Source organism: Vicugna pacos, chromosome 27 (assembly GCF_048564905.1).
Source record: "Vicugna pacos chromosome 27, VicPac4, whole genome shotgun sequence".
Taxonomy (NCBI): Eukaryota; Metazoa; Chordata; class Mammalia; order Artiodactyla; family Camelidae; genus Vicugna; species Vicugna pacos.
Window position 1 is genome coordinate 27,996,025 of NC_133013.1, and position 15,216 is coordinate 28,011,240.

General features: G+C 38.9%; 1 protein-coding gene across 5 annotated transcripts in view; it reads right to left on the reverse strand.

The window, feature by feature from the left end:
- Positions 1-15,216, reverse strand: part of LRRC49 (leucine rich repeat containing 49) — a 97,869-nt gene that overhangs the window by 65,336 nt on the left and 17,317 nt on the right. For all 5 annotated transcript variants that reach the window (XM_072951122.1, XM_072951124.1, XM_072951121.1 and 2 more), the window contains one exon: positions 12,222-12,365. In XM_072951122.1, the coding sequence (XP_072807223.1) occupies positions 12,222-12,365 (144 nt within the window). The remainder of the gene's footprint in view (positions 1-12,221; positions 12,366-15,216) is intronic.

The window sequence follows — 15,216 nt, forward strand, 5'->3', positions numbered from 1 at the left end:
TCCTTTGAATCGAGGCACCTTAAAAAAAACACACTTGTCTCTTTGAGCCCAGGCCTATCACCTTCAGAGACTAGACCACAGATACCTCTTAAGACATAATTTGTTGCTATTAAAATATAAACTCAAATTACATCAGACTACAATTTACGAGAAAAGGGTTTTTTTTATTTATATGACTATAGCGCTTTGTATTTATCTTCATTTTAAAAATAACATTTTACCAGAAGTCTTCGCCAAATTTTCAAAATTATTAACTATCAATATCTGATAGAGCTTTAAAAAATATTCACAAGTTGAAAAACTAAAAATCAAAATCAACTACATGTACCTCGAACCCATTTTAGTAGACAGCCTTTCCAGAACTTTAAAAAGCAAAATAATTACTGATAATCATTTTTGTTGTTCCAAATTTCATTTCTATAGGAAAATTATAAATTTCTTTAATTTTTCTAGCAATTCCAAGGTATACTTTGTAATAAATTTCTAGCATTACAATAGACAAAAAGAAAACATCCTATTTATCATCTCAATTATGTTAGAGACGGAGGACAGAGGGCTCCAGAAGGGGCATCTCCAAAGGGAGACAATGAAACAGATTACCTGAGAATCTGCCCATACAGCGAGGGATTTTAGAGATCGGTTGGGGAGTTTAGGCATTAATTAATGGTACTTAAATAGAACCCTCAATTAATGGGAGAAGTGAGACAGTTATTAAAGCCAGAGAAAACAAGAGTTGAATTTGACAGTCCAGTGTGTACTCTGGAAAACTCATCTTGCTGTTCCAGACAATCCTAATCTACTGTGTCATAAATTCATCAACCTGAAGTCACTGTACTGAAAGACCCATCTTAAACTGGACCCCCAAGAAATCTCAAAAATAAGTATCTTGCTTTGGCCCTTGAAGACACGACGAAGACCAAGTGCAGGCAGTGCGCTCACTCGTCAGTAATCAGCTCAGCTTTTCTTCGTCCACAGCTTATTCTGGTGCTATTTTGGGGAAGCCAGCACTCAACAATCTGCTTATCCAAAACGTGTAATTATTTTAGAACGATGGGGAAAGGGGAAATAAGGGGTTAAAGATAATATAAGAAAGCTAAATCCTTATAACTTTGAGAAAAAGTCAGAACATCTATTTCATTAGCAAATGTTAACCCTTCCCAGTAGTCCTTTCCCGGAGGCGCCTGCTCCCGAGCGGGGCCGCCGCTGGGAGGCAGTCATGCGCACACACTTAAGAGAAGGAAAAGAGGAGGAAGTACGATACTTGCATACAGGGAAATACTCATAACTCAACTGTTAGCCTGCTCACACTGTCAACTTTATTATACTTAATACAGCACTATTCTGAGAATCACATTCAAAATATTTTTTGAAGACTCTGAACCAACTTATATATTTAAAAATATAATCCTTTAAAAACAGACTTAAAAATTACTTACTACAAGATTACTGAGGATTATAATTCCTTATTTTTCAAAAGAATAATGACTTGCCATTTGAGAAACATGCTTGTCCTACTCAGCTCAGACTCTGATTTCTACATTCCTAAACTTCACGAAAGAACCAAATGATTCAGCAATCTGACCATGCGCAGAATGTCTAGTCCTGGAGCTATTTTTGGACCAGCCTCCTGCAGAGGACAAGGAAGAAGCAGGGCGAAGGTGCTGGCACGTGTCAAGGAGGACAAAGAAGACCATGATAAAGACACAGCCACTCTCAGTGTGACCTATTCTGTTATACAAGAAAGTTAGTGGAAAAATATATAGGGGTAGTCATTTTAATTTTGAGAACTAAAAACAGATTTATTAACAAACATTAAATAAGTTTGGAAAAAACAAAGAAAAAAGTATTCTTTTTTATAAAAAGGTTTACTAAGTTAATTCCAAAATAACTACTTGCTACAGCCATCACCTTGTAACACAATGAAGAATAACGTGTGTAAACCCTCATATCAGCAGCTCTAACCACACATGTACACGCCATGACGAAATGTCCACTTTCTGCCTCTATCACCCAAAGGCAGTAATATGCGTATCTGCTTTTGATATTTATTTACTACCCACTACATGGCAACAGATATCAGTTCATCTAATTGCAAGCTACTCTCAGTCTTATTTTCTTCTATATACTGTGTAATTCTCCCCAAAATAAAAAGAAACAAAAAACCAGACTAGTAAGTAGGCACTGGTGCTTTGACTGCAGAGATTAACAGTCTCTATAATCTAGAAGAGCTAGATATAATAGCTATGAGGGAAATAGAAAAAGCCTCAATTTCATACCCATAGGCTTTCCCTCATTTAAATTTACATCACATGCATGATCTAACAAGACTCCTTGTTAAAAATGGTCCTTGGCATTCACGCCCCTACCACTCCTGGCAAAACTCTCTGGAAAGACACAAACACAGCTCAGGCTTTATGGCATTTGGACTACTCCAAAATGACTCACCTACGGAAAAAAACTACCACGAGCAAGAGTCGGCAGAAATTTCAGGCAGCAAATGTAAAACTTTCTATTAAGAAAATAGAAAAACTTGATAAAGACTATGGAATATCTATGTTTAAGATTATTAGAGAAATAAAATGAATCAAAACATGAGAAAAATAAGGTGTTATAAATAGAGATTTAGGTATTTTTTTTTAATCCACGTAGAACTTTTAGAAACAAAAAATTGTGGTAGTTATTAAAAACTCAATGGGTGGACTGAAAATCAGATTAGACAAAACTGAAGAGGAAGTCAGTGAACTGAAAGACAGCATTAAAGAAGTAAAAATAATGCAGAGATGTAGCAGAGAAAAATAAGAATGATGGAATTCTAAGAAACAAAGACTAGAATAAGAAGGTCCATGCCATGTCTAGCAGGTGTTTAAGAAGTAGAAAAAGAGAAAGTACACTTGCATAAAAAAGTCATTGAACTATACAGTTAAGATTGTGCATTTTCATAGGGAACTATACTCAATAGCTTGTAATAACCTATAATGAAAAAGAATATGAAAAAGAACATATACATGCATAACTGAATCACTACGCTATACACCAGAAACCAATACAATATTGTAAATCAACTATACTTCTAATTAAAAGAAAATTTTTTAAGATTGTGCATTTTACTGTATCAAATTATACTTTATTAAAATATGGAGGAAAAGTCTTCACATTTAGAGTCCAACTTCTAAATGCCTTTTTAACTAATAACGCCCATGCTTTTCACACAATATTGTCTTCTGTGCCATCAAGAACATTGATGATGTCATGTATCTTAACATATGCTCTCTTACTATCACAGGATTTTCTTCCAAGCTACTAATACCCACTCTTACATACTAATATTGTTAAGGTAAAGAAACACTAGTGCCATGATCTGAATGTGTCTCCTCCAAATTCATGCACTGAAATCCTAGCCAAAGATGATGGCTATTAGCAGGTGGGACTTTGGGAGGCACTTAAGTCACGAGCGTGGAGCCCTCACGAACAGGATCTAAAAGAGACCCTACAAAGCTCTCTAGCCTTGTCCACCAGGTGAGGACACAGAGAGAAGGCACCAGCTCTGGGCCGGGAGGAGGGCTCTCACCCAAGGGCGAGCACGCGGGCACCCTGGTCTGGGGCTCCCTGGGCTCTGGGACCGCAAGAAGCAGATCCCTGCTGTTTGCTAGCTGCCCTGTCTGCGCTGCTTTGTGGCAGTGGCACAAACGGACCCAGACACACCATTAATTATCCACACAGCTTCTTGTTGCTTTGAAATTTCTTTTGCCTATTCCAAAAAGTCTGCTCAATCTCTCCTGCCTTCAGCTGCACTTCTCGGCCTGCGATAAGCAACCTCTCTGAACCCATCTCATTAACAAAACATAACACAGTTTTGCCAAACATGGTTATTTTCCTGTTAAAGTATTTGACTGTTAATCAGCAAGAAAATGTGAAATTACAGTCATTCCTTCAATGAAAAGTATTTTCACTAATATTAAATTTAAGTTTTTGCTGTTCTATTTCCATGCCTTTCTGAATGTTTCATTTCAATGCCAAATCATGGTGTAATCTTTTAAAATACATTTTGAAGAGTGATTAAACTCAAAACATGTAACACCAACAAATGAAATGACAGTAACAGAAACAGTCATAACCAAGCTCCCTCGTGTGCAAGCAATGCAGGCGCTGCAGGCTGTCCTGTGTAGTTTTAAGACGCCATGTATAGATCGTGAGGCATAGCCAGATTTCAGACTTGTTGAAATATGGAAAAATGCAGGTCCCAAACTGGTCAAATTTGATGTTTCCACATCTACACCCATCATAGTGAGTCTGAGGGCTTCAGAAAGAAACCTTACAATCTTAAAAGCAAACAGAGAGAAAACGACTGCCTTCAAAAATGATAGCAAACAGTTTAATGACAATAGGAGAAACCAGAGACAGTGGAACATGAGCGTCAGACACCTTGGAGAAAGACAGCTGGCGACCCAATCAATCAGGTATGAGTCATAAGTAAAAGCAAAACAGTCACATTGCTGGACAAACAAAAACTGAGAGAGCTTACTACCAGCAGAGTCATCTTAAATGAACTTTATCCAAATTATATATTTTGGGAGGAGGGGTGAACCCAAACAAGCATGTGGGTGAGTCCAAATAAGCAACGACTCAAAATACCTAATCTGGGGAGTAAAGAGATGAAAAGGAAATACTAGGCAGCAACAGTGTGCAAAATGGGAGGGGGAGAAGACGGGGTAGGGACGTGTGTTAACACTGTAATTTAAGTCAAGTGTGTTTTAAAATGTTAAGAGTAACCATTAAAGGGAAGGAGAAGAACAGAGAAAACAGAAAACACTAACTCGAAATCAGACACAAGAGAAAAACAGCACAGGAAAAACAGGACAAACAGAAGGCACGGGGTAACGTCAGTGACACATCTAAACACGTCAGCAATCACAATGACTGTGCCAGACTGAAGCCTCCGGCCAGAAGACACAGCCCAGGCCGCAAATGCAAAAGGAAGCTGTGTGTTCTTTACAAGAGAAAAGCTGAAAGTTAAACAACACTTAGCATGATTCACTGAGAAGAACCCAGCATCACTACTGCTAATCTTCCTGCCAAAACTACATAAACTGAATCTAATCATGAGGAAACAGACAAGCACAAGTTGAGTAACATTCTACAAAATAATAAGCCAATATTTGAAAATGTCAATGCCAGGAAATGCAAAGAAAGAGTCAGGTGCTTCCAGATCAGAGACAACTGGGGAGACGTAGAAACTGAATGCAATGCGTGATCTTGGATTTTCTTGTGCTATAAAGGACACTATGGAGATAACTGGGAAAATCTGAATGGGATCTGCAGATTAGATATCAGCGTCATATCATTGTTAACATTCTGACTTTGATAACAGTAATGTGGTTATGTGACAGAATTTCTTGCTTTCAGGAAATATATATAAAGTACATGAAGATAAAGAGGCATTATGTCTCCAACTTATTCTTAAATGGCTCAGAAAAAATATATATACATATATACACTGAGAGAGAGAGACTGGTAGATACAGAGAGAAGGGAAGAAAGAGAATGATCGAGAGAGGAGAAAGCCAAGGCACTGAGAGGTCATCATTTAAGGACTCGGACTGAAGGGTGATGGGAATTCTTCACACTATTGTTGCAACGGTTTCTGAAATGATGACAAAATTAAAAATTTTTTAAAGGTTAAGGGATCAAAAAGATATACCAGGAAAAAAAATCACCAAAAGAAAACTGATATTAACATTTGATAAAACAAATGTTAAGACAAGAAGTTTTATTTTTCAGCTTCCTGATATCCAGTGCAAACTGGGAGCCGTGCTTGGCACACAGCCCATGCCCATACAGTGCTCACTCGGGGAAGGAGCTACTAATAAAGACAGTTAGTACAACATGATGAAAGAAACAATCCACCAGGAAGACACATCAGTTTAAAATCTGTAAGTACCTAGAACCATAGCTTTAAATACTGACCACATATTAGGCGGATACACTGATAGCCAGTATTGACTATAAATATTGACAGCACACTGGGCAATAAAGCAAACCCCAGCAAACTGCAGAGAACCAATTACATATAATCACACTCACTGGCCAAACGGCAATTAAATCAGAAAAGATGATGAAAAAAAGGGTAAGAAATCCATTCATATCAACAAGTTTAAATATATATCTAAATATGCATTTGGATCAAAGAAGAAATCATAATACAACTTAGAAAATATTTAGAACTAAATTATAATAAAAATACTAAATTTCAAAACTTGTGTGAGGAAGCTGAAGTGGTTGTTAGAGGGGAATGTACAGCCTTGTGTGATTACATCAGACAATAAAAAACTGAAAGCTAATATACCAAATATCGAACCCAAAACTTCAGAGAGAAAAATTTTAAAATAGAGGAAACAAGAAAGATATGAACAATAATCAATAAAATAACATTTTTAAAAGCTGTCAGAGAGGTTTAACAAAGCCAAAAGCTGCTTCTTTGAAACCACCAGCAAAACAAACAAGCCTCAGGCAGCACTGATCAGGAAAAAACAGTAGGTAAGTATTATCAGACGTGACAAGGGGTTGGAATGACTACAGGAAGAGCAGCCAGAAATAGAATAAAAAAGAATTCAGATGAAGGGAAACTACAACATATCAAAACCAATGTCCACTATTATACTGAGTCAGCGGTTCACAAGATAAATTCCATCAAAATATTCAAGGAACAGGTCATCTTCATCTCATACAAGTTGAGGTTTTTAGTAGGTAGGAAACCAAAATAAGGAGTCACAGAATATTAAAATAGGAAGCACTCTCCAATTTATTTTATGAGGCTAGTATATGACCTCAATAACAGAAATAACAGTAAGAAGTCACAAGCCAATATTCATTTATTATAACAGATTTTAAATATTTGAATCAAATATTAGCAAACAAAAAGGAATGTGTATGAAATATAGCACATAATATAAACACTGACCCAAAATGCTACAATGAGTCATCATTATAAAAATCTTTTAATTTTCAAAATTAATAAATTAAAGAATCCATATGATCGATCTAAGAGTCTCAGAAATATCATTTAACAAAACTCAACAACGATTCATGATGTAAACTCTAAGCAAATAAAAAACAGAGGATAATTTCTTCAGACTAATAAATGGCATTCAGCAAACACAGCTCGTGATGTGTTCCCTTGAAAATCCGGAACAGGACAAGGATGACTACGTTTGCCTCTTTGTTCAACTTTGTGTTGGAGGTTAAGTTAAACTGGAGGCTCAGTCTGGCTCAGTCAAATAAGCAGAAACAAAACACAATGATTAAGGAAAAACTATCATTGTTTGCAAAAATTATAATTGCCTAACTAGAAAACCTAACATAATCTACAAGTACACTACTAAGAATTATTAAGTGTCTGAGCAAGGTTGCTAGATTTAAGATCAATGAACCAAAAATCAACCGTGGTTCGTATACTAGTAGCAGTAAAATCTATTTCTAACCAAAAAAATTATAATAACAACAAAAAAGTGTAAGATATGTCAGAAGATACCTAACAAAAAACAAATAAGTAATCTATGGATAAAAGTATAAAAATCACTGAATGAGACATGAATGGGGGACGTGCTACAGGCATGTGAGCCACTCACAACAATAACATTCATGTTCACATCATGATCCTGAGCCTGTCAGCTGCCTTCAGAGTCAAAGATATTCCAGTCAAACAGAGAGCAGGGTTATTCAGGAGGCTTGACATGCTATTTTTAGAATGTATATAGAAAAAGAACCAAGACGATTTTGGGGTTTTTTTTTGAAAAAGGCAGGCAGGCTGGGAAAGAAAGGAAAGGGAAGAGAAAGGAAGATGGAGGACCTTATTCTACAAGCTCTTAGGACATAATGGGAAGTCAGCATTATTAAGACAATGTTACACTATGACACACACAGAAATCAATCACACAGGCCAGAAGAGCCAGGGGCAGATCCACGCGCGTGCGGATGTTTGATTTGCTAAAGGAAGATACTGCCAAGGGGAGAGGGAAAGACAGAAAGAATGCACTTTAAAATAGAAGGTCCTGGGACAACTGGTAATCCAAGAGAAAAAAAACAGTGAAGGGCCTGGGACAACTGGTAATCCAATAGAAAAAATTTTAACTGCACACCACAGGTAAAAATCAATCCCAAACAGATGAAACACCTCCCCATGAAGAACAACTTCACAGCTTTTGTTAGACAGCAGAGAAAAATACCTTTATGTCCTCAGCCCGTAAGAAAGGGTTTTTCAAACAAACAAAAAGAAACAATAAAGGAAACTACTGATGATTTTCACTTCTGATCCTCAAAAGGCGGAGAAACAAAAGAAATATCGCAGCTCAATGAGGAAAAGAAAAAAACACATTACTACAATGGGCAAAGAGAAGGCTATTCACAGAAGAGGCAATCTCAACATCAAAAATGAAAAAATGAAAGGCATTCAACTTCACTGGAAATTCAAATTAAAATCTCAGTATGATACAATTTCTAATTAAAAGACTGGCAAAAATTAAAAGGTCTGACAACAGCAAGTGTCAACAAAGCTGTGAAGTTAAAGGAATGCTCAGGTAGAGCTGATGGAGATGATACTCGGTACAGCCACCTTGGGAGAAGCGGGCGTATCTAGTCAAGTGAAATGACGGGCACGACCCTGCACCTTGGTTCTCCCAAGTATCCACCACTAAGCATCATTTTTCAAATGCAGATTGCAGCCAACTTTTCATTAGTCAAGAAATCAATTCAGTAGATTGAGACTCAGCTTTTTTTTTTCTGAGAGCAACATTTTTAATGAGCCATTATAGAATAGAATAGGATGTACCAGATTGGATTGTACAAAGGGTGGCGATGGTCACGAAATGCTTGTTTCCATTATTTATGAAGTACCCATATAAATATGGATTTAATAACTGGGTTTCAAGGTAAATTTCATTTATTACCATAAATTATGGCTAAAAATGTTTGAAAGTCACTGTCCTAAAGAAACTTATAAATATGCATAAGACATGTACAAAAATGTTAGGTCTTCTTAATAACAAAAATTAGAAATAACATTATTGTCCATAAGTAGAAGAATAAATATTAAATTATAATCACGCAGTGGCATACTGTATGACAATGAAAATAAGTGAACCAGAGCCACAAGTATCAACATAGATGAATCTCTACGAATAAAAGCACCTTACAGAAGGCATGTGCAGTATGACTATACTATGTAGAGAACACTTAAAAGCACGCAAAATAATTACTTCAGATTGCTTCGGGCTATATATGGAATTGCTTAGAGATATATCAAAAAGGAAGCATACACAGAAATAAATACCAAATGTGTACCTGCAGTTACCTCTGCAAAGGAGGGAGGGAATGTGTTGGGGCAGGGTTACATAGCAGGCATCAACTGTATTTAAAAGCCTTTTATGTATTAAATTCATTGGTGTATATACAAGTATTGGTAATATTATTTTGTATTATTTTGGGAGAGTCTGAAATGTTTCCTATTTTTTAAAAAGGAAAGATACCATATAAACTAAATAGACATTTGGTAGAAATTTATAAAATTTCCAAGAAAAGATCAGTGAATTTAATACAATAAATAATGACTTTTCCATAGCAAAAATATCACAGGTTTCTGATAAGATGGTAAAGTAGATAACACACTTGTTTCATCTTCACAATATTCAATGCGTGAAACAAACAAAAACACTGCCACAGCGAGTCAGTCCATGGAAATGATAAAAACAAGAGAGTTATTAACTGGTGAACGTTTTTGGTGAACTTCAGGCAGGTGGAGAGCAGCTCGGATCTCACAGGAGGCGCCCCTGAACAGAAGGTGCAGCTCAGAGCCGGCGGCAGCAGCGCCTCCCGACAGAAGCCTCTCCCTCGGCGCTGGGCGTCTGCACTGCGAAGAGCAGGCCTGCGCCCGGCGACGCCACTAACCAGGCAGCTGCTGTTCCTGCAGCACCAGCAGACGCGCCCCCCGCCCCCCGCCCCGCCATGTCCACGTGCAGCCGCGCGGGCGGCTGGCTGGAGAAAGCCTCAGCGGGAGCCTCGGGCTCTGCAGGGGAGGGCGTGGGAGACTTATCTGTGCAGGTGGCTGGTACGGCCACCGCAGAACCAGAGCGGGCGGGAACCACAACTTCACCCGGCGCGGAGGACACCAAGTCCTCCCGCACCCGCCACCCACGCCGCCGCCAAGCAGCTCTCACTTCGGCAGTTTCCGTTCCCGCCCCTCCTCTCGCGGGAAGTCCGCCAGCGCGTGGATTCAACACGTACACAGATGTAGTGACCTTTCTAGGGAGAGAACGTGGTTTAAAAGCCCTGTTCAGCTGCATGGGAGAACCAGCCGCTCCTCAACGTGGTCCTTCATTTAGGGATTACCAGCCAGTGAGGACACCGTAAGAGAACGAAAAGCAAAGAGTGTGACAACTGACCCTGAGCAAAGGAGAGTTAAAAACAACAGCAACGAAAGAATTCTCAGATTTAAGACTCTCCGCTCTTTTAGGAAAAGGATGCTTCAAAAAAGAAACAGATAAAGTTTCTTATTTATTCTTATACATATACCCACAATTCCAATAAATTAAAATGTATGATACTTATTATCATAATTATACCATAATAAATATAATAAATCTTATAATAAAGATAATAAATCTTAACTTTTAGAAATTAATACAATTTCCTTTTCCATAAGGTATAGCAGTAATGATTAGACAGAATGCTCAACAGGAAATTCAGTAAGCAATTTCCTGGATATGTATTACACACTTTACAAATGAAAGACAATGCAGACAGGAATATGCTAGAGCCAACAGATGTCCGTCCCCCACTCTAACAGAGCTGTCTGGATCCTTAGCATACCCAGTGTCCCCGGGACAGATTAAGTCCCGCCTGAGCAGTTCCTAGAGACCCAGCAAAGCAACAGATTAACTCAATCTGGGTGTCTTTTCAAATTAACTAGTCATTTCCAGTATTGAAGCCCAATGTGGGGAAGGGCTGGCAGAAGTTAAGAGGTTCTAGAATAAATCCATGTCTTGAAGAAGGTTTTGAAATTATCCCAAGCTTCTAGAAGATATGAGCATTAGTTGGCTCAGATTTTCTGGAAAATTTTCAAAATGAAACCAATCTGCACACCGAGGCCTAGAGATAAGGTATCATCTGCCCCCAACTTTTTCAAGTGCACACTTGTAGTACATTTAACTATTTACTAAGGAACTTAGTGTCTTGAAAAAAGCTATGAATCAGAGCGTGCCTTTCAAAGTGCTTAAGTGATATCCAGAGAAAACCTAATGTAGTTTTTCTATTGCACATAAACAAACGAAACTTGTTAAAAGAGCAAATAGTGCTTTTATAAACCCTCAAACATCTTCGTGGCCCACATCACACAGCCAGAGGTCGTGCCCCTGGTGCTCTTCACACACACACAAGCGCAAAGCACCTGAGCATCGAATGGTCACCTACTTGGTAATCCTGAGTCAAACTCTCAATCTAACGAAGTTCACCTTCAGAGTTCCAGGGGAGTCTTTTTGTAGTTTTGTCCCCACGGTGCCAACTCTTCCTCCTGCTCACATGCTAGCACTCTAGCATATTTATGGCTTTTTCCATTGTCAGCAAGCCAGAAAGGACTCTATACAGAGATAATCTAGCCCAATGTTCTCATTTTAGAGAAAAGTAAACTGAGACTTACAGATTTAAAGTAATTTATCCAAGGTGACACAGCTAAAGAGGGATGAAGCTGAGGCCAGCACTAGGCCTCTAATGTCCTGTGCAACAATGCTTTTTCCACTGTACCAAGCTGCCTTTTGTAAAACCACAAAGAATATGATATTTATGCATGTCTCCACACCTCAGCCCCTCTTCTCTGTGCCTTTTACCTCCTGCTGCAACAATTTATCAACCTTCAATCACCAGTAACCTTCCTTCTTATTAATTCTATTCCTATAGTAACAAAGGAAGGGACTCAGTATTTGTTTACCACTAGCTGGTTCATTTACTGATCACACTTCTGTTCCTAATTTTGTATTTATCTTTTAGAATGGAAAATACCCTAACATTTCCCAAATCGAAATATTATAAAGCTTAACAATTATATACACAATTTAAATGCAGAAAAAAACTAAATTACTTTAGATTCTCACTCTGCAGAAAGTGATGCCATACATGTATTTCATCTCCTTAAAGGAAAAGCCAGACATCACATGCTGCTTGCATTTTAATACTCACCACAAAAGTGATCTGATTGTGCCGCAGGTTAAGTTCAGTCAGTGAATCCAGCCCATTAAGATTATCAACGTGACTTAAAAGGTTCCTGGCAAGATTTAAAACTCTCAAATCACACAAATGATTGACATTTTCAATTCTGGTAATCTGTTAAAAAATGAGGAAAGGATGATCAGCAGGCATAAATCTCAGATATGCACGTTACAAAAATCCTGAAATAAAATACAGTCACCGGATTCAGTGACAGGTTTATATGAAGACATTTAAAAATCTATTTCCAATTTCGTCTGTTGTAGGTATTATGAAGTCACTTAACTAAAGGAACATATGATTTGACCACAGTAATTATTTGAAGTGTGTTTTATCAGATAATCAACAAGTCCATTGACTGGGCATCTCCAATTGCCCAACACTTTGCTAGGACCCCTGAAGGTGAAGAGAAATATACACACTACCTGCCAAATAGAAACCTACTGTGAGCCCAAGGCACAAGCTCACGATGTTTTCATCAAACAGGACTAACCCTGAGAGAAAAGGCAAGGAGAGGGAATGATACTGAGTCCCCCTTGTTACTTCCATGTACACTGCAGGATCCTGAGAGCAGTCGGGAGTCTGAATGGAAAAGACTCAAGGAACTAGGATTCCCAGTGGGGGTGAGGATGGATAATCTGTTAGTGGACATGCTTAAGAGAGGAGACAGGGCACAGCATGGTGGGCGCCGTTCAGAACAAGAGGACTTGAATCACTGCGTATCCACATGCACATAACCACGAACAGTGGTGGAGGAGGCACAGGTCAGGGTGAGTCAGAGGGCACAGCCCACGGAGTGATGAGACACACACGATTTAAGCCCCACTATCGTAAGCAGCAAGCAGAGCACAATGGGATGAGTTTCCGCCGGACGCAGGACTTCCTCAGCCCTTAAATGCAGTTAAGGAGCAGCGAGTTACACACATCACATAGCCCTTTGCTTCTGAGCAGTGAGACTAATGCACTTCACAATCACTAGAGATTAATCTTCTCACCTGTACTGCCGTCACAGTACTAACTGAAATTCTCTATTTAACACTTCAAACAGGTGTTGGCTTTAACCGTTTTTTAGATTTCTAATCCAGTTTCTGGTCATGTTTGGACCTTCTCTTACATTCAAGAGATACCAGCTGGAGCCCATCTAGGTGTAAGAGGAGAAACCTAAGTATGTTCACGGCAGAGCTAATGATACATAAAGATAGCACCCGACCATGCTTTATAATCTGTCCTAAGGCTTTTGGCCTAACTAATGTAAAATGAAGAAACAAGGTTATCAGTATCTGCAGATGACAGAACTGCACAGTGAGACACAGACAAAAACATTTCAAAACTGAATAGGTGATAGAATTTGAATGTATAGAATCAGCAAAAAGCAAAACAGACACTACAGAAAATCAGTTATATCAGCAAAAGCTTGAGAAATTCTCCTAAAATAGTATGAAAAACCAGACATACGGAAGAGCAGTATGTAAATGTATGTATGTGTGTGTGTGTGTATCCGTGTGTGTGTGTGTGTGTATACACATAAAACTTTCCTGAATTCAAGAAAAATACAAATACACAGAATGAAGGGGCACACGACCTGTATATGGTGTCTTCCTCCTCCTGCTCACATCCTGGGGCATTTCTTTTAGAAAATTTCCTTTCTCCAATTCCATTCATTCCAGTAGGACTAACAATCAGAATGCCTACATTTTAGAGTTCCAGCTCTTACATATAGGTGTCAGCCTATAATTTTTTTTTTTTTAAATCACTGGGGATACTGTTCAGCATCTTGGTTTGCAATCAGACAGGCCAGAACTGTGAGCGGCCCCTCTAGTGGAATGAAGTCCGTTACTCATTGGGGCCGTGTGCAAAGTCACAGGCACAGAGCAAAGGACAGAAACTTGAGGCAAAGGGTAGAGTAGGGTGAGAGCAGCATTCTAGGTTAGTTAATAAACTTCACAGCCAGAATAAGAGACTACAGGAATGTTCAAAAGCCCAGGCATAGTCCCCTGGATCAGAGAGGGTCACAAGACAGACAGCAGAGCTTCTTAACGCATCCAGGAGAGCTGGGCACGCTAGCCTTCCGCAGGTGTACGGGGTAACCCAGACCGCTGCGTCTGGGTGGAGACAACATTCCTACTCGGCAGCACTGGAAGGGAAGATGTCTGCGTTCAGGCAAGCAGTCACAGCCAGGGCAAGCTCTCCCTGGAGGAAAAGACGTCACTGGGAGAACAGCTTCTTCTTCAAGTCCATTTGTGTCCGTGGTAAAGCAAGCATTTACCAAGAGAACATTTTCTTGTAGACAAAAAAAAATCTAGGTCACAAACTGAGAGTCAATCTCCCATATTGCTCTGTGTTTTTCACTACTCACATACAATTAATTGCTAACTCAATGTTCCTACTTTTCAACTATTTATCCAACCTGCCCCCTTGCTGTATCCCTGTTGCTACTGCTGTAAGTCACCATCGCTTCTCACCAGGGTTACTGGACGAGTCCCTCAACTGCCCTGTCTCCAGCTTCACCTCCCCGAACTCCTCCCACCCCTCCCCCGACCTGTTTCTTGGGCCCTACCACTGTTCCTCTGGGCGTGCTTACATCCACAGACCGATTACATTTCATTTCACCATGTGTATCAAGCATCATTTTTATTTCCCGAAGAAGTAAACTCAAAAGACAAAACCCACTCATTCACTTTTCTTTCAGTTTAACTATCTGGTGCTGTTTTTAGAACTGGACATTGTTTCATCCTGAATAGAGTATCTCTTGACTTTTTAGAAATCTAAGGTCACTAGGACTGTCTTTGCTTTAAAGACTCCAGACTTTTGCTTTTGGGTTTAAATATTTTGAAACAAGACTCAGATTTTCACTTAAAATTTCCTTCTTATAGAATCTTGAGAAGTAATTTGTGTGGTATAAATGTTTAATCTTACTACACAGACTATTGCAAACATGCTGAAATTATAAGACACATAACGTGTCAGC